The sequence below is a fragment of the Argopecten irradians genome, chromosome 1 (assembly GCF_041381155.1).
Source record: "Argopecten irradians isolate NY chromosome 1, Ai_NY, whole genome shotgun sequence".
Classification (NCBI taxonomy): Eukaryota; Metazoa; Mollusca; class Bivalvia; order Pectinida; family Pectinidae; genus Argopecten; species Argopecten irradians.
In genome coordinates this window covers 15,161,299-15,179,353 of record NC_091134.1, presented here as the reverse complement: position 1 = coordinate 15,179,353, position 18,055 = coordinate 15,161,299, and the positions used below count along the sequence as shown (strand labels likewise).

The following is an 18,055-nucleotide window of genomic DNA, read 5'->3' as shown; positions in this document are numbered from 1 at the left end:
CAAGCAAATAATGCTCAAAGATTAAATCAAATCGGACCCAAGGGTCCAATTTTCATAAAACACCTTAAGTTCAATTAGGTTAGAAAGAAGATTTTTGTAAAGTTATGAGCCTATTTGCCCCTTCTTTGGCCCCGCCCCTCTGCCCCGCACTAAATGAAAAAAATTTCATTCCTTGATGGCTATAAGCAAAAACGCGATACCCCCAGGGTCAATTTAAATTTTCCATCTTATGAAAAGTAAAATTTCCAGAATTTATTAAATCCTATTTTGAAGAAGGTATTGGTTTAAAAAATTTTGCTAAAAACAACATGATCAAATCAGGTATAAATCAAGAAATCATTATATTGTGACTTGGTTGTGAAATTGCTGACCCCCTTAAACGGTCCCCTGTCAGATTTAATAGGATTCAATTAGTATCCTCCAATCGTTTTTCCCTAACAGGCCCCATCCCCCATGAGACCCATGGTCAACACAATATTTGTTATTTAGATAACAGGTGGAAAGACACAATTTTAACCCCCTTTTTGGTCCCCTCCCAAGATCATATAATTCACAATTTTGTAAAATTATTCTTTATTTTGGATCCTTACCAACAACACATGTGAACAGGGTCCAGTAGAAAATCTGCCGTTATGTTCGAATAATTATACCAATAATTCTCTCATTCTATCACAAATATACACATGCATGTAGTACATCATAATATAAAAATGAAGAAAATTATGTTGATCTGATTAGAAACCACTAACCCATTCTAAAATACTTTTCTGGGGTTAATATAGATATACAAATTATCAATGAATATTAATTTCTATTATTTAAATATATGTCCTTCTGATTGATTCAATAAATAATTTAATGAAGCATTATCTTATTCCTGATGGGTAATCATCTGTTTAATAGTTAGACTATCATTGTTTAAAATAATTTAAACAAATCCAAAACATTTCTACCAAAAAACTGGTAAACAAGAATAAACTTAATAGATAAACATGCTTCTCAACCATCCCCTCTAAAAAAAAAAAAGTACAAAAAAAAAAAAAAAAAATCAAAAAAAAAATCACTGCTTCAATTTAATTTGAAAGCAGGATGTGACATATTACACAATGGGGACCAGATAGACGTGGGTAACTCCCAAAACTAAAAATGGATATTCTTTTTAATGGTGAAATACATCTAAATGCACTATATAAAGTTTAGAGTAAGAGCTGCGAAAGCTTATAACTTTGTGTATAACCAACGTGAGGGTTTAATGATGATGATAAATGGCAAAGAAAAGGAAGTTTCCGAAGATATCTGATTTGACATATGAACATTTACTGTAGCCTACATACTCATGATATTAATACTGCTGATGGCAGCATTTGGACTGTTGAAGTTTGGTTTAACATGGTTGCTCCATATCTAAAACTGTAAAATATATTAGTATTGGTGCAACAGGCGAGATGTAAAGTAAAATCTTACAGTCACATTATTTGCTTACATTTACAGCTATATTACTGAAAAATATTTTACCCTATAACCTCAATCAGAATGCCTTAATTCTATAACTAGTATCAAATTTTCTGTGAAATTCTAATAATGAAATTATATATGTGTTTATTGTGTAACAAAAATTATCCAAATCAAATACGAAACACATTTACTTTTGTAATTCAAGTTCAATCACAAAGTCATAAAAGTGCTTATTCACAACGAGAGTTCACCTGATACAACAATGGTAATCATTTAAATTTGTTATAATTGGTTGACAATATTTGGATAATGGGAAAGATGAAAACTCCCTTGGATATATACGTACTCTGTCCAATGTGCTTCATGTTCACAAAATAAATTCAAGGTAAAACATTCAGTATTCATTTGCAGCAACCAAATGAATATACAATGCTGTCCTATGTTAGGAACACTGGTGGAAGAAAATGCAAAACTGAGCCAAACTTCACCATTAGTATAAACTTCCTGAATGCCATAATATATGGACTTGATGCCCTTCTTCCTTTTACCTTGTACACACTGAGCAGTCCTTGTGTTCAATTTGTGGAAAAGAAACACAACACAAATTAATTTATAACAAAATTTAAATATCTTATTGTTCTTGTAAATGAAACAAAACATATTTAAAATAACATGATTTCTTTTATATCTAGAATTAATGTTCTTTAGTACATTTGCTTTAAAAAGTACCACAACGGATATTACTGCATAATTCCAAACGAGCATCCATACACTGAAGATTTAAACTTTAACAAAACCATACATCTTAAAACATAACCTCAGTCGCTCAGTATCAGACATATCTAAGGTAAAACTCATGGCCAATGTTAAATCAACATTCCTTATCTTCAAGATTTAAAAACTTCAGAATCTTTCAGAGAATTTGAAGTAATTAGAATAAGATTTTGCAAAGATGAGGAATATGATAAAACTGCAGCCTGCTACAGTGATTTATTGTCATTTTACTTCACTCACTGAGCATCATACGTAGTACTCCGGGCAAGCATTTGAGACTCTCTTGAGCATTAAGTTGCTTTGAAACAGAGGGACTACTACATAAGCTATCCGACACTGAGCTAGTTTTACATCATGATCCCATGCCAAATTCTTGTTTCAATCGTTCTAAGTCATTTTTATCACAGATTTCGTAAAGATCGGGACGACCCATCAACGAAACAGCCATTCGTAAAGTACTCCAAATGTTTTTTGACATCACAAATTGAGGATCTTTTAGTCCATGACTTTGACTCTGCATATTCAAAGCTGTTAGGAAATGTTCAACTGCCTCTCTGAAAAATTAAGATTACATGCCACATTAAAATAGGTGACAGAATAATCAGAATCAGGAAGTAGTTTAAAAAACAATATATGAGTAATCTTAAACTTAAAATATAAATTTTCCTTTGGACTCTTAACTTTACACACTTAACTTCATGACTTTCCTTTAAATATAATACAATTTTTGATAAGTGAAAATGTAAGGTTTTTAAAATAAATATTGTTTTGCCAACTCATGAGCTCTGAGATTGATGAGGCGATGCCCCGGTTGTATCGTGACCGTATATAAAACATTGTTGTGCTTACTTATGAGCCCCTAGGTTGATACAGGCGATACCCAGATTGTATCGGGACCGTATATAGCCTGGTGCAATCTGTAAGGCATGATGATAGGCTTCCACTGCTTCCTCACTCCGGTTACCATTGGCTAGGGTCGCTCCCAACTTGTTCCATAGCAACGCATCCTACAGCAAAAATATAGTTTTATTGTGGCTGCAGTAAGCCTTAGTTTTGTTAACCTAATAAATATGATTCAGCGAAAAATCAAATAATTTTTTTTGAAACCTTAAGTATATGATTGAAATTGTCTTAGCTCTGAGAAGGTATAAATATTTTCTGCTAATTGAATTTAAGCCATGTTTTTTAGCAAAAAGTTTGACTGTCTGAATGAAGTTTAAGTTTGATTAGCCAAAAGAAACCAAGTTATTACATAGCACTACCATCAACATAATGAAACATGTATATCTCCTTGTTTTGCAGACGGCACTTGTGCAGTTGAATTCTCCAGTGATCTATAAAAATTACCTTTGGTTTGACTTGCAGAGCAGCAGAGAAACAGTCGACAGCCTTATCATACTCTCCACTGAGGTTAAACAGCACCCCCAGACCACTCTGTAATGGAAGACATATTAGAAATGAAATCTAATGTAAATAGCACCTCGAGCCATGTGGTAAAATAGCCACTGAATTTTAATAGCGACCTTTACCACTCTGTAGTTAAAAGGTGGGATAATAACAGACTAAATCTGAGATCTTAATCCACGCGGCTACCTATATCAACATATATTGGATTTCTGTCCCATGCCAAAGAAATACATGTATTATAGATAAGGTTTTTTTCTCAGAAAGACTTGCCTGTCACTGACGATAAGTCATTTAATTTTTCAAAGAAACACACTCTCACACTGTACACTTACTGTAGAACACCACTGTTTTCTGAGCTGAAAGTTACAAACCTGTGATCTACATGCAAATACATGCATATCCTTTCCACTCTAATATCAATTATTTTGGACTTAAACAATAAAACATTTTCACCCTTTGACCTCTAAAATACCATGAGCCCAGAAAAAGTTGGATGTTCTGAATAGCATACAATATGTCGCTGACCATGAGCCCAGAAAAAGTTGGATGTTCTGAATAGCATACAATATATGCCGCTAAAACTCAAACATTAAGGTATCGTCATGCAAAATATTTTGATTATCACTGAATAGCAGTAAAACAGCCCAAATTGAGGGTTATTTTTACTGTTTTCTTTAAATGCCATATGTTAACATACCTGAACATCGGCATCAATATCCTTGGGAAACATTCTTGCTGCCTGTATATATAAATCTTTGACTTCTTCATGCTCTGAACTGTAGTTATAGAAAACACAATGGTATGTAGATCAACAATTATCCCTACTACATTTACTGATGATGTGGAGCATTATCCCCATTTATAAGGTTCACCGCAATTGTCAACACTAGTAGTCTGTGTTGAAATGATCATTACATGTAATTCACAACGTAAAATTCAAAGAAAAGAGCAACAACTTTCATGTTCTATCAACGATAACTCGTCAAGGAAAATATTCTATTGATTAATGATAACGAAGTTTGACTGGATATGCTGTTCATTGGCACAAGTACTAGTGATGATATCACGAGTGCAGGGAAAGGGTAGTGAGATAGCTTTAATATGTTAGAGAAAACATCGGAGGCTGATATGTAGCTAATACCACCTTTTTAAAATTTTCTACTGTTTTATACAAAGATTTTGTTATTGTAACTGTATTGTAACTAACGCGTGAAATGGCTTTTATTGTACACCAAATGTTATCATTGTCATTCTCATTAAAGAGCCAAGCAGAAACAGATTTGCAAAAGGAAATGTACCAGCAATATGGAAAATTAATTGCCTGACACTGAAATATTACTAATTACGGTAAACCTCTGGTTAATGCGAATCGCTGGATAGTTCGAACACGCAATTTTTTCCAGAAAAATTGAAATTTTTTAGCTAGTGGTATTTGAACACTGACTTTTTATAATCAATCCTATTTCGGATAATTCGAACACGTCAAAATATGAACGAAAAGGTAAGATTTTGTCGGCAAATGGGGTCACTAAAAATGATGATATATTTTGCATATTGCAACAAAAATGTTTCGAATAAAGATTGTATAAATGAACATTACAATGACCATACGACAGATAATTGAAATTAACATGAACATTTTAAGTTATAAAATAAATCAATGCCGATATATCGTACACAAAACAGCAAGATGAAATATTTAATCTTACTAAATTCTTAGGACCTGACAATGTAAATTTGAACTCGCTGTACTTGATGGAAACACATGGAAGAAATCACCAATGTTTGCTAAAAGTCCAATCTAGACACAGATATCAGTTTAAGTCCTCATTAAAATATGCATTCAGTCTATCTTTAGTTAGCCGGTCAAGGATTTAAATAACCTGTAAACACATGCCTCACACTTGCTTGGACAGGCCAGTTGCGAGGTGTCACAGCGAGCATCAAAAGCCAGCCGCTGGGTTACAGCAAGTGGGTGTGATTACATATTTAGCTCCAGCCCAAACAATCCACTTGTTGGCAAATTAAACAATAGATATCATACGTAGCTTTTCATCAGCTTAAAACTAGTAACGTGTCTTATTTTAGAAGCAGACAATATGTGCAATCGGGTTTTGGATAATCTGACAGTCACAGTGCGATTGTGACCTAATATTACGAACGGAATGTAAACAAATATCTTCAATAGCAGTTTCATAAATTCACCTGGACTTTCTTTAACTAAAAAAATAAATAATTAGACTAATTAACGTTTGTTACAAAATATAAAAAAAGATCTTTTAGTAGATTTTCTGTTTTTTGAATAAAGTTTCTATCTCAGGCCGCGATCGTGCACGGTGCTGTTTTGGGGTCTTGTCCACATGCATATATGCATGCGGCATTTGCTCAAATATTAATTATAAATTCACAAATTAAATGCTCATGTTTACGAGAAATAGATTGAATATTATCTTTGAGGTAAATCAGTAATCTATATACGTTTCCTATAGATTTTCTGTCCTACATTGCTTATGCTAGGTACATCGGTACTCAAAACTGATTCTTACTGATTTCATCTCGGATAGTTCGAACTCAAATTTTTTTCCTGAAGCTTAATTTCGGATAATTCCAACTGGTCCATCAATATTCATTTGATTTTGTTCGAACTAACCAAAGGTTTACTGTAATATGAGTGAAGAGATAAACAAAACATTAAAACCCTCTACCATTAAACAAATTTTCTTTCTGATTATGAAAGCTTTCAGTGCAGGAGTAGTAATGGCCGCTCACCTGAACATAGCATATCTTTTAGGATTAAGTATGGCTGTTTGTCTGCCCAAAGTAACAAAATCAAAAGCTTTTCAGAAATAAGGTGTGGGGTTGATTTTCTTTCATCTTTTAGTACAAGTGGAAGTGAAAATGTGCAATATGCATAAATCGACTAGTAACACTTTATTTGACAGATGAAGATTAAAAAGTTTAACTTCAGTGACATATTTATGGGTTGAATATACCCTATATCATGCATTGAAGTTTTCAGAAAGAATAATATTTGACTGATAACAACAGCTGCACCACTGATCATAGTAGTAATAAATTATGTCTTTTACCTGATGAAATAAAACAATATCGAATTTTTTTTTTTAGCAAGGTGCCGTAGAGCATAGCAACACCCCTGGATCCCACAGTATTATTTTGATGTAGAACCTATGCATGTTTCATGGTTGTCTAATATCTAAATAGAGACTGGTGTTGTGCTAGATTAGATTTGGAAATGTTTCCATTATAACTGAGAAATTATTGAACCAATAGCAAAAGATACAGCTAGGGCACTAGTGTGATATATACAGAAAGTTCCATGGAGCTTAGTTGAATAGCCTTTTAAGTTGTAGTCCAGAATAGCATCTTAGACGGACAGAGCCCAATTTAATATACCCCGAAAACGTTTTTTGCTAATGATATAAAACAAACAAAGTAGGTGCAGTTATCAAGCTACAAAAACAAAACGTGCCAACTACAAACATTTGGAAGACATACATAAAGTGTACTCAACCACACAATCCAAAATCTTTCCAAATCTAGACCATGGTTGGCTTTCACTTAAAGTAATGAGCTTATTTATCGGACCAGAATAACCCACTCTAATGAATTACCTGGACACGTAGGAGGAGACTTTGGGTTCGTTCCCCAGCTCTCCTGGGATCAATGCTGAATATTTAGGGTTGTGTTTTAGCCAGGACTTCAGGGCATGACATGCATGTGAAGCCAGAGACTCGTTGGTGTAGCTCACGCCTAGGGCCATGAGGGCTGTCAAGTTTCCAGGACTCAGATCCAGACATCTACACCATAGGATAGAAGTTACATGTAAATAATAATTCCATGCTACAGTAAAATGTGTTTACCATGAACTTTCTTACACCAAAATGATGGGTAATATCAATATTCTGTAATAAGAGAATTTTCTATTTCTTGACAAATATCTTTCATTTGAATGTACAATCAAGTGTATAATGCATCATACTCTAAAGTTTCTCAGGATTTCTTCTCAGTGTTGATAAGCCTTCTGAGTTATGATTGTGCTCAAAAGAAGTTTATTGTATTTTTTTAATACATTTATACAGTGTATTTATATTATTCCACAAAACATTTTTAAATCTTGTGTAAATATTTTTTCTTCTCAATCAGTTGATATAAACATAGTGTACAATTTATTGAGTAGGCAAGCAAAATCAAAACTTATATAATTCTGAATACATTTTAAAACTTTGTTAGTACCGTTTTAGTGCAGCTATGGCAGCAGGTTCCTGTTCATTTTCTGCTTGTGATGTGCCCAGGAACTGCCAGGCCTGTCAATCAAAGTAAGTATACCTATACATTACAATCTGTCAAGAATTGTACATCAGTATTTAGTAAATATACCTGTATAATGTATCTTAAAAATATAAATTCTGGAGTTGCATTATAATAACTGTGGACAGCATTATCAAATTGACTAATTTCTGTTACATATGACATGTGCAGTCATCATAAGCAGAGAAGTATCCCTATCCCTTCTAACATACAGTAATTATATAACCCTCATCAATTTTAAGATAATTGGCATCCGTCAGAAGTCATGGACTAATGAATGCAAATTGGAAAAGGGCAAAAAAATCACATGAAAAATAATCAATTTTCTTTCCTTAACTTGGCAATCACAAGCTCATTTGTTAATCACTACGTTGTATAAGGCAATAAACCAGTGTTATGCTCGAGATTTCTAACCTCCATGTGCTGGTCGTTTTTCTGTACAGCAGCCTCAAACAAAAGGACAGCATTTGGAATATCTCCTTCACTAAGTTTCTCCTTGCCGGCCTGGAACGGATCAGGGTGATCCAACAGAGGATTTTCTTGTTCAAACTCATATGCCTGAAAGATAATTAGGTACTAATAATTTTAATTTGGGGAAAAAATAAAACAAAAATCTTTCATTAATTCTCAAACATGTTAACCTGAAAGAGGGTATTGTTTTAAAGTTTATAACTAACCTCATAATACTTGTACTGTTGAAATGCCCATGTCTCGATGAAAATTCTTTTTTTAAGGCTATTGTCTCATATTTTTTTCTTCAGGGCAATTGACACACATGAATTACCCCTCAAGTTGTGATTTTGTTTTGCACCCTCTAGATAGGGATTCTATAAATCCTCATTATTTAGATGACCTCTCATCCCTCTTAAAACTTTAAAAAAAAAATCTAAAATGTTACCTTATAAGGCTCTGACTGTTCAAACTCTGTCAGCCAAGGATGGCCATCTTCTCTAGTTCTGAAAACATAAATACAGGTAAAGGTACAGACAAACTCTGGAAAAAACCAGCAAGAATACCAGGTATACAATATATTACATGAAATTGAAGACAACCGAGAGAGAATATCTTGCTGTTACACATACATATGTTACACATATTTAAATCAAGATGAAATCAAGCTTACTGGCTACCATATAAACCAAGGTCGAACCAAACGTTTCTGAGATACTTACTTATCTACATCCTCCCAATGCTGTTGTAATTTCTCCCAGAAGTCCTCATCTGCAGTGTTTCTACTTCCTGTTAACTCAGCAAATTCTTCCTCCCACTGGTCCACCACAGACTTACCAGCAGTCTGAAGGAGAAACATGCAGGTGTCAGTACGTACAACAAATGCTTCACATTAGAAATACTGTAACTACTAACTGTAACTGTATTAGTAAAAAGAATTTGCTCAAAGCACAATAGCATTAGTAGAGCTATGGGTTAGATTATAACTAATTCAATTCTGTAGGTAAAAAAGAAGTTAGCATAATTTGTTTTTGAATATAATAATATATTATTTAATCATACCAGTTACAGATAAATAAATGACCACTTATCAAGGAGTCAAAATTGCAATGCTGTATTAAGCAGGAATGGACAGGAGTGAGGGTGATTTGGAACTCAAAAATTCATATTTTTAGTCCACAGTAGACTCAACTGTCACCTGAAATATTTCAGAAAATGCTCTCAATGCTAATCTTTGAAATTATGAGTAGATATCATATAGTTCAATTATCAAATTGAATTAAGGTCTCATGGATATTTGATTTAGTTTGTCAAAATCTATTCACAGACATTTTTAACTCAATGACAAGTCATTGTGCTCAAATTGTCCAATAGAAAATGACTGTAACAAAGGACAAATTATTAACAATGGACAAAAACACTGACAATGTCAATATTCCTTGTTTCAAATTGATCTTATTCTGAAATAACATTTAAGCATTAAACTGTCTTCCTACAAAATCTATGGTCTATATAGATGCCAGAGCTTTGCAGACAATCTTCATAATGGGCGCTAGTTTATATTTACGTTATTAACCCATTACGGGGATCTCTACATTAACATTGTTTAAGTTAGACAAGGAAAACTGTTATCAATGACGATTTAATCCACAAGAGGGAACAGCCATTTTGATGTTACCGTGTCAACATTAGTGATGTCATAATGGTCACGTTTTGGGTGTCAGTTATACCATCATGGACTTCACTTTGTCTTAGTTAGTTTATAAGTAGAAGTGACAGGTGAATTTACATATAAAGCAGCATTGCGTGTTTTAAGACAATGCCATAGTATAGTAATTATGAATAGAGGTAACAATAAAACAAATTATTATAACACATTACACAACAATTTATAACAATAACCGAAAAGAGACAACGGCAACAACACAAATTAAAACAAAATATTCACAACAAAGAAGAAATTATGCAGTATAGCTCTATATGTAGCAAGCAAAAAAATTAAATCTTCATATAAACAAAATTGTGTGTCTGATCTTCATAACAGAGATTTATTGCTTTTGATGAAATAAGAATCATTCATTGATGGAAAGGTAATTAAATAGGAACGTGTCACTGAGCTAGATTACACTTTATTTGATGAATTGGAAATGCATGTGAAGCTAGCTTAAGTTTCATCTGAATTTGAAACAATCAAATAACTACTTTATATCAATTTGTATGTTCCACTGACCTTTTAACACAGCAGAAAAAAAGACAATAGTTCATATCTTGATATATTAAGAGCATGCAACTATCAACTTAATGTATTTTTCAAACAGACTTAAACAAACTCTTATGAATTATAAAAAGATTGGTCAGTTGACAACAACAGCTTATTTTGAATAATTAATTCAGATTTCAGATTTTATTCCACTCTCAGACATACAAGTGATGAGTGATGTGCATGAAAGAGAAAGAAGCTGAACTAGCACAATAGGAGAGAGACAAAAAGCCTTGGCGTAGGGGAGGAGAGGTGTGTATCTAGGCTAGGTAGTACCTGATGGGTTACAAATTCCTGAGCCCAATCATCAGCCCGGTCCACGGACGATTTCTCTACAACCTCGTTATCTTTAATTGTTATTTCTCCATCGCCTATCCTCTTCACAAACTTCATAAACTGGGGATAAATTTATACACCATGTCAAGTTTACTCGCTAAACTCCTACTACTTAGTCAAAATTTGAACTTAAATCATTCTTCATGCTGATCACGATTGACTAATAAATGTCATTATGACAAAGTTAAGAGATGAGTAGAAGTAAAAAATGTCTATGATTTTGATGATATGAAGATTAAGTCATTTATTTGTGTTCATGAATATATATAGGTAAACTGATTATATGGCTATTTCTAACAAACAAAAGAAATTTACATAGTGCTGATGATCATGATGGTTTATGTATTTAGCAGCTAGTTCCTTAATCCCTAAGCAGTATTGGTAACAATATGAGCCACCATTTCACCGTGTATAGCAGTCAGATGACATTAACACTTTGAACTGTCCAATCACAAGGCTCGTTTAGAAGTTATCTAGATATTTGTTTATTATGGATACAACATCACGCCATACCAGGATTTGAACTAGTGGTCTGCTACTAGACCATAGACCCTTATAATTAAAATGAATATAATTATAAATCTATGTAGTTCCCATGTATTTCCAATTAGCACATGCTATAAATTAACTATAAATCCAATGGAGAGGAAAGCTTGGAAAGATTAGGTAAAAGGGAAATGCAAGGACTCTCTGGAAAATGGGAAAGGAGGATATTCTGTTTATAAGGAAAGGCTAAAAGCAGTGAATATCTGATCAAGCCTTGTTAACAGAACTTCATCAAATTATGCGTTGATCCAAAAATATGTCCCTTTATCAAAATGAAAACTGCAACATATTTTCATGTTTTGTAAACACTTTCGAAATCTAAAAGGACAATTTAAATTTTGTATAAATTCAAAAGGTAATATAACAAACATTTCAGGCTATAGCCTACCTCAGAGTTTGCGAGTTTGGGATCATCAATACCTCCCACTAGTTTCTTTGCCGTCTGAGATAGTTCAGCATCATTGGTCTGCTCTGTACTAAAGTCTTCCACCCACTTAGAGTCATCTAGCAACACTTCCTTCTCAAATTCTTCTGTCCTATAAAAACATTCTGGCGTCATTCAAACATTTCAGAAATATAATATTTTAAAATATCTACTGGTATTTGTACCAATGCAACATCATACAACATTAATAATTTTTGGCTTAGTTTTTAATTCTGATATGTCAGAAATGAGTTTAATGACAAACAAGATCTAAATCTATATTGTATACAATTAATATGATAATTAAAGCAAGTGAGTTAAATTGAAGATTATGGAACATCACAATGTAATAAATCTTACCTGCACATTCAAGTTAAATGAACTTTAACATATTGCCATATAGTATAAAGAATATTTTAATGAAGAACAATAAACAAATCAAATTTTGGTTACATGAATATAAATATGATTTCAAGTTTACAAAATATAACATTTGATGTATTGTGTTTCAGATTAAATAACAATTCATGTACTTTTGTACAATTTCAATGTTCGAATTTTATACCAACCAGGGCCTGTGTTCAGACTGATCGAGATAGTCCTCTGCCCATTTGACATCGGTGGATGGTAAGATTGCAGGTTTCTGTGACATAAAATCATCAGCCCATTCCTGGTGACCAGCATCCTTTCCGTCGGTCAGAAACTCTGATGCCCAATTGTCTTGTGAGGCCAGCTCAGCAATCCCTAGGGCTGAAGCAAATAGCAATAACCAAGTTTTATAACTAAAAAAAACAAGAGGCCCAGAGGGCCTGTATCGCTCACCTGGTTTTTTGTTAGTAATTATCACAAGACTCTGACAATTAGAAAAAAAATAAGCAAAATTGACTACCAAAGTTTAATTTTGAATCACAACCATACAATGATGCTATTGATACCATACAAATTATGCTTATCCAATACATAGGTTCAGACGACAAAGTAATCTATATGTAAGTAAGTAGCCTAATCTAATGTGACCTTTTTGACCTCGCATCTATTGCCGTCTAAGGGCCCCGAGGGTCAGCCCTTCATTTGTACAATTTCAAATCCCAATCTATAAGGATGCTACCATTGCATTATAAGTGCTCTTCCATTCTTAGCTGGCAGAGAAGAAGTCGTTTATATGGAAAATAGCTAAAATTAACCCCTTTTGAAACCCACCCTTCAGGCCCCCAGGGGGGTCAGCCACCATCATTTGCAAAAATTTTGAATCCAAACCCTATAAGGATGTAACCATTGCATTATGAGCGCAAATCCCATGTTAAGTTGCAGAGAAAAAGTCATTTATATGGAAATTGACCACTTTTGACCCCGCCCCTCAGGCCCGGGGTCAGCCCTATCATTTGCACAATTTGGAATCCCACCCTATAAGGATGCTACCATTGCATTATGGGTGCTATACCATGCTCAGTTGCAGAGAAGAAGTCATTTATATGGAAATAGCAAAATTGACCCCTTTTGGTCAGCCCTATCATTTGCACAATTTTGAATCCCCACACTATAAGGATGCTACCATTGTATTATGGGTGCTAGGGTCAGCCCCATCATTTGCACAATTTGGAATCCCCACCCTATAAGGATGCTACCATTGCATTATGGGTGCTATACCATGCTTAGTTGTAGAGAAGAAGTCATTTATATGGAAAAAGCCAAATTGACCCCTTTTGACCCTGCCCCTCAAGCTCCGGAAACGAACCTGGGTACAAAAAATATTTTGCATATTTTCAATCACCCATATATGGATGTTTCCATGGTTACGGAAAAAATACCATGCTGCAAAAAAATGAAAATCTAAAAATAGCAAAAGGCACTACTAGACCATAAGACCAATGTGTGTTGTATGAGTTTCCCATGGAAATATCTCTACTGCTTGTTTTAGAGTTTTATGCTCCGTGAAATCCGACCATTCGTACGGACGGACCAGGAACCCATTTGTTATCCCCCGCCAACTTTTGTTGGGCGGTGGGATAATAAAGCTCCAAGTTTTATAACTAAAAAAAAAAAAAAAAATACAGAATACTGCCATATTAAAGCAGATATTTATGAGAGGGGTCTTAATTTATGCTTAATGTTCAAAAGCCTTTCAAGGTGTGAATGTTTTCTACATGGTGATAAATGCATACATTGCATGCGTTTCATTCACCTTCCCAACCAAATAATATATATGGCTTATATTGTAGTTTTGCTTTGCCCTAAGGCTATACAAGCTACTGCTTCGGCACTTACCTCTTTGTGGAGCATATTTTAATTCAGCTTCTTCAATCTCTCTCATTTCCTGTAACAGCCCACCCATGTGGAACGTTTGTGGAGCCATAGATGTCCTCGGCCCTGACAGGAACTCATCCACCAACTAGAAAAGAATATTTGTATGTGATGCATCTTATCAAACTATATTATCAAGAAATTTGAAATACCAAAATCAAAAAGACTATTCAATAAACAAAGAATATAAATTATCCCAAATATAGCAAAGTGTAGTCTTAATCTTATTATCGGATCATGAATTCATGTACATTATATATTTTTATGATTATACCAGTAATTCTTTTATTGATCGACATTGATTTTCTCGTAAGATTATTCTGTTAATGTTTTGACTGTACATCACTATCATATCTAAAAAAGATCACCCTATACAATACTACACCACTAACCTCATGCTCGGATATTTCTGTAATTGGGCGGTTTGCCTGTTAAAAGAAAAAAAATAAATAAATATATCATGTTAAAATAAACTTATTTTACAACAATCAAATACAAGTATGGAACTGGTATAGTTTTACTGGATGGGATTTTCTGTTTTTAGACAATATGATTAAAATACAGATCCTAATTATCACTACATTTGACAAGAGGATTTGACAACATCCCATTTTGATCCAGAATTATTTTTGTGTACATAGTCAACACAACAAAGCTAATTGTATATGTATATTGGGGCGAAATGAGCTATACACATCATAAAATTTCTTTTCCACCAATATACAAGTATCAAATTCTTTTGTAGCTTTAGTTTTCAGTCAAAGTGATATACAATATTATATATAAAACAATACTTACCACTCCTAAATGGGATTGGGGCCTCCCAAGACCTTCCTGCAAAAACAAATCCAGTAGGGTAAGTAATATCATTTGTCACAATTCAACTAGCAAAGGAGCAAAAACTGAACATGCACCTTAGTTAAAGATGCTCCAACGCCTACAGAGCAAAAATGATATTAATCATTTGAACTATGATGAGTGTTTAATCATGTATACAAAAGTCTAATTAACACAAAAAATAATGTACAATAATTTATTTTGCCTTTGGGTCATGCGCAATCAGTACTTCATTCCATATAGGATATAGTGCCACGGAATTTTTTCGGGATGCAATTATTTTTTTTTTTTATATTTTGAACTTGAAGTAAAATTAGAAGCTCAAACTTTTCAATGGCAGTAATGGTGTAAAGTAAATAACTTTTGTAACTGAAGAAAAATACTAAATCATCTGCTGCTGTTTTTGATAGTGAAAAAAATACCATTTGTCAGCCGTGGAGCATCTTAAGCTTTAATACATAGTACAAATGTTACATTTATCAGACCAGCCTATATTATTTTACAGTTAAAACAATAATTGACAATTAATACCATCTGGTTCATAAAAGCAATAAAGTTCTGTCTTCTAACCTCCAATAATAAGAAAAATCTCCACATATGATCATTTGAAGATCAGAAACAGAAAATGTGTGGGGAACAGATTTGGTGTAAACCAAAGTGACATAATTCAAACCTTGAATTAATGGTTATCTTATTTGCTATTATAGTTTGTAAGTAAGTGGAAAAACATACATGTATGCACTTGCTAAGTTGCTATTCTAGTAAGTAGTTTTCATATTGGGGATAATTAACTACAACAGGGACATAATAAAATATGGTGTGACACAGTTCTTACTATGATGTTGACATCATCATTTAAAAGTAAATCATAGTTAATAAAACTAAAATTTGAATATGGAGATTTAATCTTATTATGATATAAGTAAATTAGGCAAAAAAAAAAAAAAATGTTTGTTTAGGGTTTACCCGACCGACCCTTATTTTTTTATACCCCTACCTACCCTAATTTTTTCCCACTTTTCTCAGAAAAAAATATTTAAAAAGTCTGATTTTTACCTCAGACTGTTGGTTTCGGAAGTTTTCATTTTAGAGTTTTAAAGACACTAAAAAAAAACAGAAACAAAAATCCTCTAGCCACCTAACCCTGAATTTTACTTTGCCAATGTAACCCTAAAGCAGACATTTTAATTGGCCTCAATAGAATATTTAAATAAAAGAAAAAATTCCGTTCAAATTTATTTTTTTCAGTTGTAACCTGAAACATGCATGTAATGTTTTTAACAAGGCCGACATTTTTCAAAATATTAAATTTTTCTCAGACTTACCTAATATAAAAGCATTCTACATAATTTTAGAGAGATTAAAAAAGTATCCTAGAAGTTTCTGACCACCACTACAATCTATTAGTTATAAAATGGTTTAAGTAACTTATTATCCATATATATATACAAGTTATCCAGAATTCTCATATTTTTTACATTGAGGTTCAGATTATAACATTTCTGTCGACAATGCACAGCACATTATATATTATAATTGGCTTTTATTCAATCTAATCAGGTCAGGGAAAACCATCTCTTTAAGTGTTATATGGAATCTAACCTATAATAGCCTAATTAGAGTATGGATTTGTTACTATAAATAGCCTAAATTGTTTAAATCTCAACCTTTGCCCTACTTTTCAAAAAAATATTGCATTAATATATGTCAAGATAAAGTACAATTTACTAAAATTTGTGCAGTAGAAGTGTTTGTTAGCATGTTACTTAGTAACTTTTTTTCAAATTTTTCTCAAAGTGTTGCATCTATTTTCAATACTTTCCAACATGTAAATAAATCTAATTCTTACATTTGTGTTAATTATCATAGTTAAATAAATGCAATTTGTGAAAATATCTGGAAAAAGTTCATTTGAAAGCATTTCTAACTTTTTAGTAATCAAATCCATACTCCAATTGGGGTATAATTCTCTAGTTTGTATATAATACATAACTTATTGGTTTCCCCCAACCTTCTAATGGTTAATTAAAATATCTTCCAGTTCTGTTTTGAATTTATGAATGTCACAATAATTATTAGAAGAACTCAATTCAGAAGAACTTTGATACAACTTCAGCATATTCGTCTTCATTAAATGTAAGCATGCAGGCACTAAATGGGTAGTATTACCTGTCTAAGTGCCTTGTCCTGTGTAAAATGACTGGTCAACTTCATCAAGGAGTTACTTCCACCACACTCCCCTTCAACCAAGTTTCTCATTGCCATCTTGAACGTTGTTTATAAAGCAATCATGAAGGTATCTGTTTGCCAATGAAACAATAATTTATTTACATACTGTAAACAATAATTTTATCAGATACCTAATACAAATGTAAGTTTTGAGACGATAATTTTGTTATGACCTAGATATATCGTGAAAATCTATCCGTAATTATGAAACTGAAAGAGACTGAAGAAAGTTTACATATTACGCTCCTTCACACATTGGTATTTAGCACGCTGATAAGTCCAAGACCCACTATAGACTAATATTTATCTCTATATATTAGTCTATAGTGGGTCTTGGACTTATCAGCGTGCTAAATACCTATGCTTCACATGACCAACAGTCAAAACAATGTCAGAGTTCAGCTTAGAGTCAGATTTCTGATAGATTGAAATTACAGCTTTGGGGAAAAATATTGAAATCGTGACATACAAACTTAAGAAAACTAATGCTAGAGGTGCATATCTCTCATGTGAACTGAGCACTTTCACCCGTCATGTTCAGGGTCCATCGTTCACAAAAAATGACCGACCAACTCAGAAGACGGAGTAATACGCTTTCCGGTTGATAGGGTGGTATGGAAATATAGTTCGCATCTGTTATGAAATCGGAGATAAGCAAATAGTTGATATTATTTTTTCAATACTTTCTATTTCAACGACAAGTTATC

General features: G+C 33.1%; 1 protein-coding gene across 3 annotated transcripts; it reads right to left on the bottom strand.

The window, feature by feature from the left end:
• Positions 1-556: 556 nt before the first annotated feature.
• On the bottom strand, positions 557-17,927 carry LOC138318706 (peroxisomal targeting signal 1 receptor-like). 3 transcript variants are annotated; one of them, XM_069261334.1, is made up of 17 exons: positions 17,818-17,927; positions 17,289-17,419; positions 15,081-15,116; positions 14,675-14,710; positions 14,247-14,370; positions 12,551-12,731; positions 11,946-12,093; positions 10,952-11,071; positions 9,138-9,259; positions 8,864-8,921; positions 8,380-8,523; positions 7,891-7,961; positions 7,269-7,454; positions 4,334-4,412; positions 3,577-3,663; positions 3,079-3,236; positions 557-2,783 (listed from the first exon to the last, which is right to left on the bottom strand). In XM_069261334.1, exons 2-17 carry the CDS (start codon positions 17,382-17,384, stop codon positions 2,582-2,584), a joined length of 1,848 nt encoding a protein of 615 aa, XP_069117435.1. In that variant the 5' UTR covers positions 17,385-17,419; positions 17,818-17,927; the 3' UTR covers positions 557-2,581. The 3 variants fall into 3 exon arrangements, with proteins under 3 accessions (XP_069117435.1, XP_069117445.1, XP_069117454.1); XM_069261344.1 differs by having other exon boundaries at positions 17,822-17,927; XM_069261353.1 differs by lacking the exon at positions 10,952-11,071.
• Between the last annotated feature and the right edge of the window lie 128 nt (positions 17,928-18,055).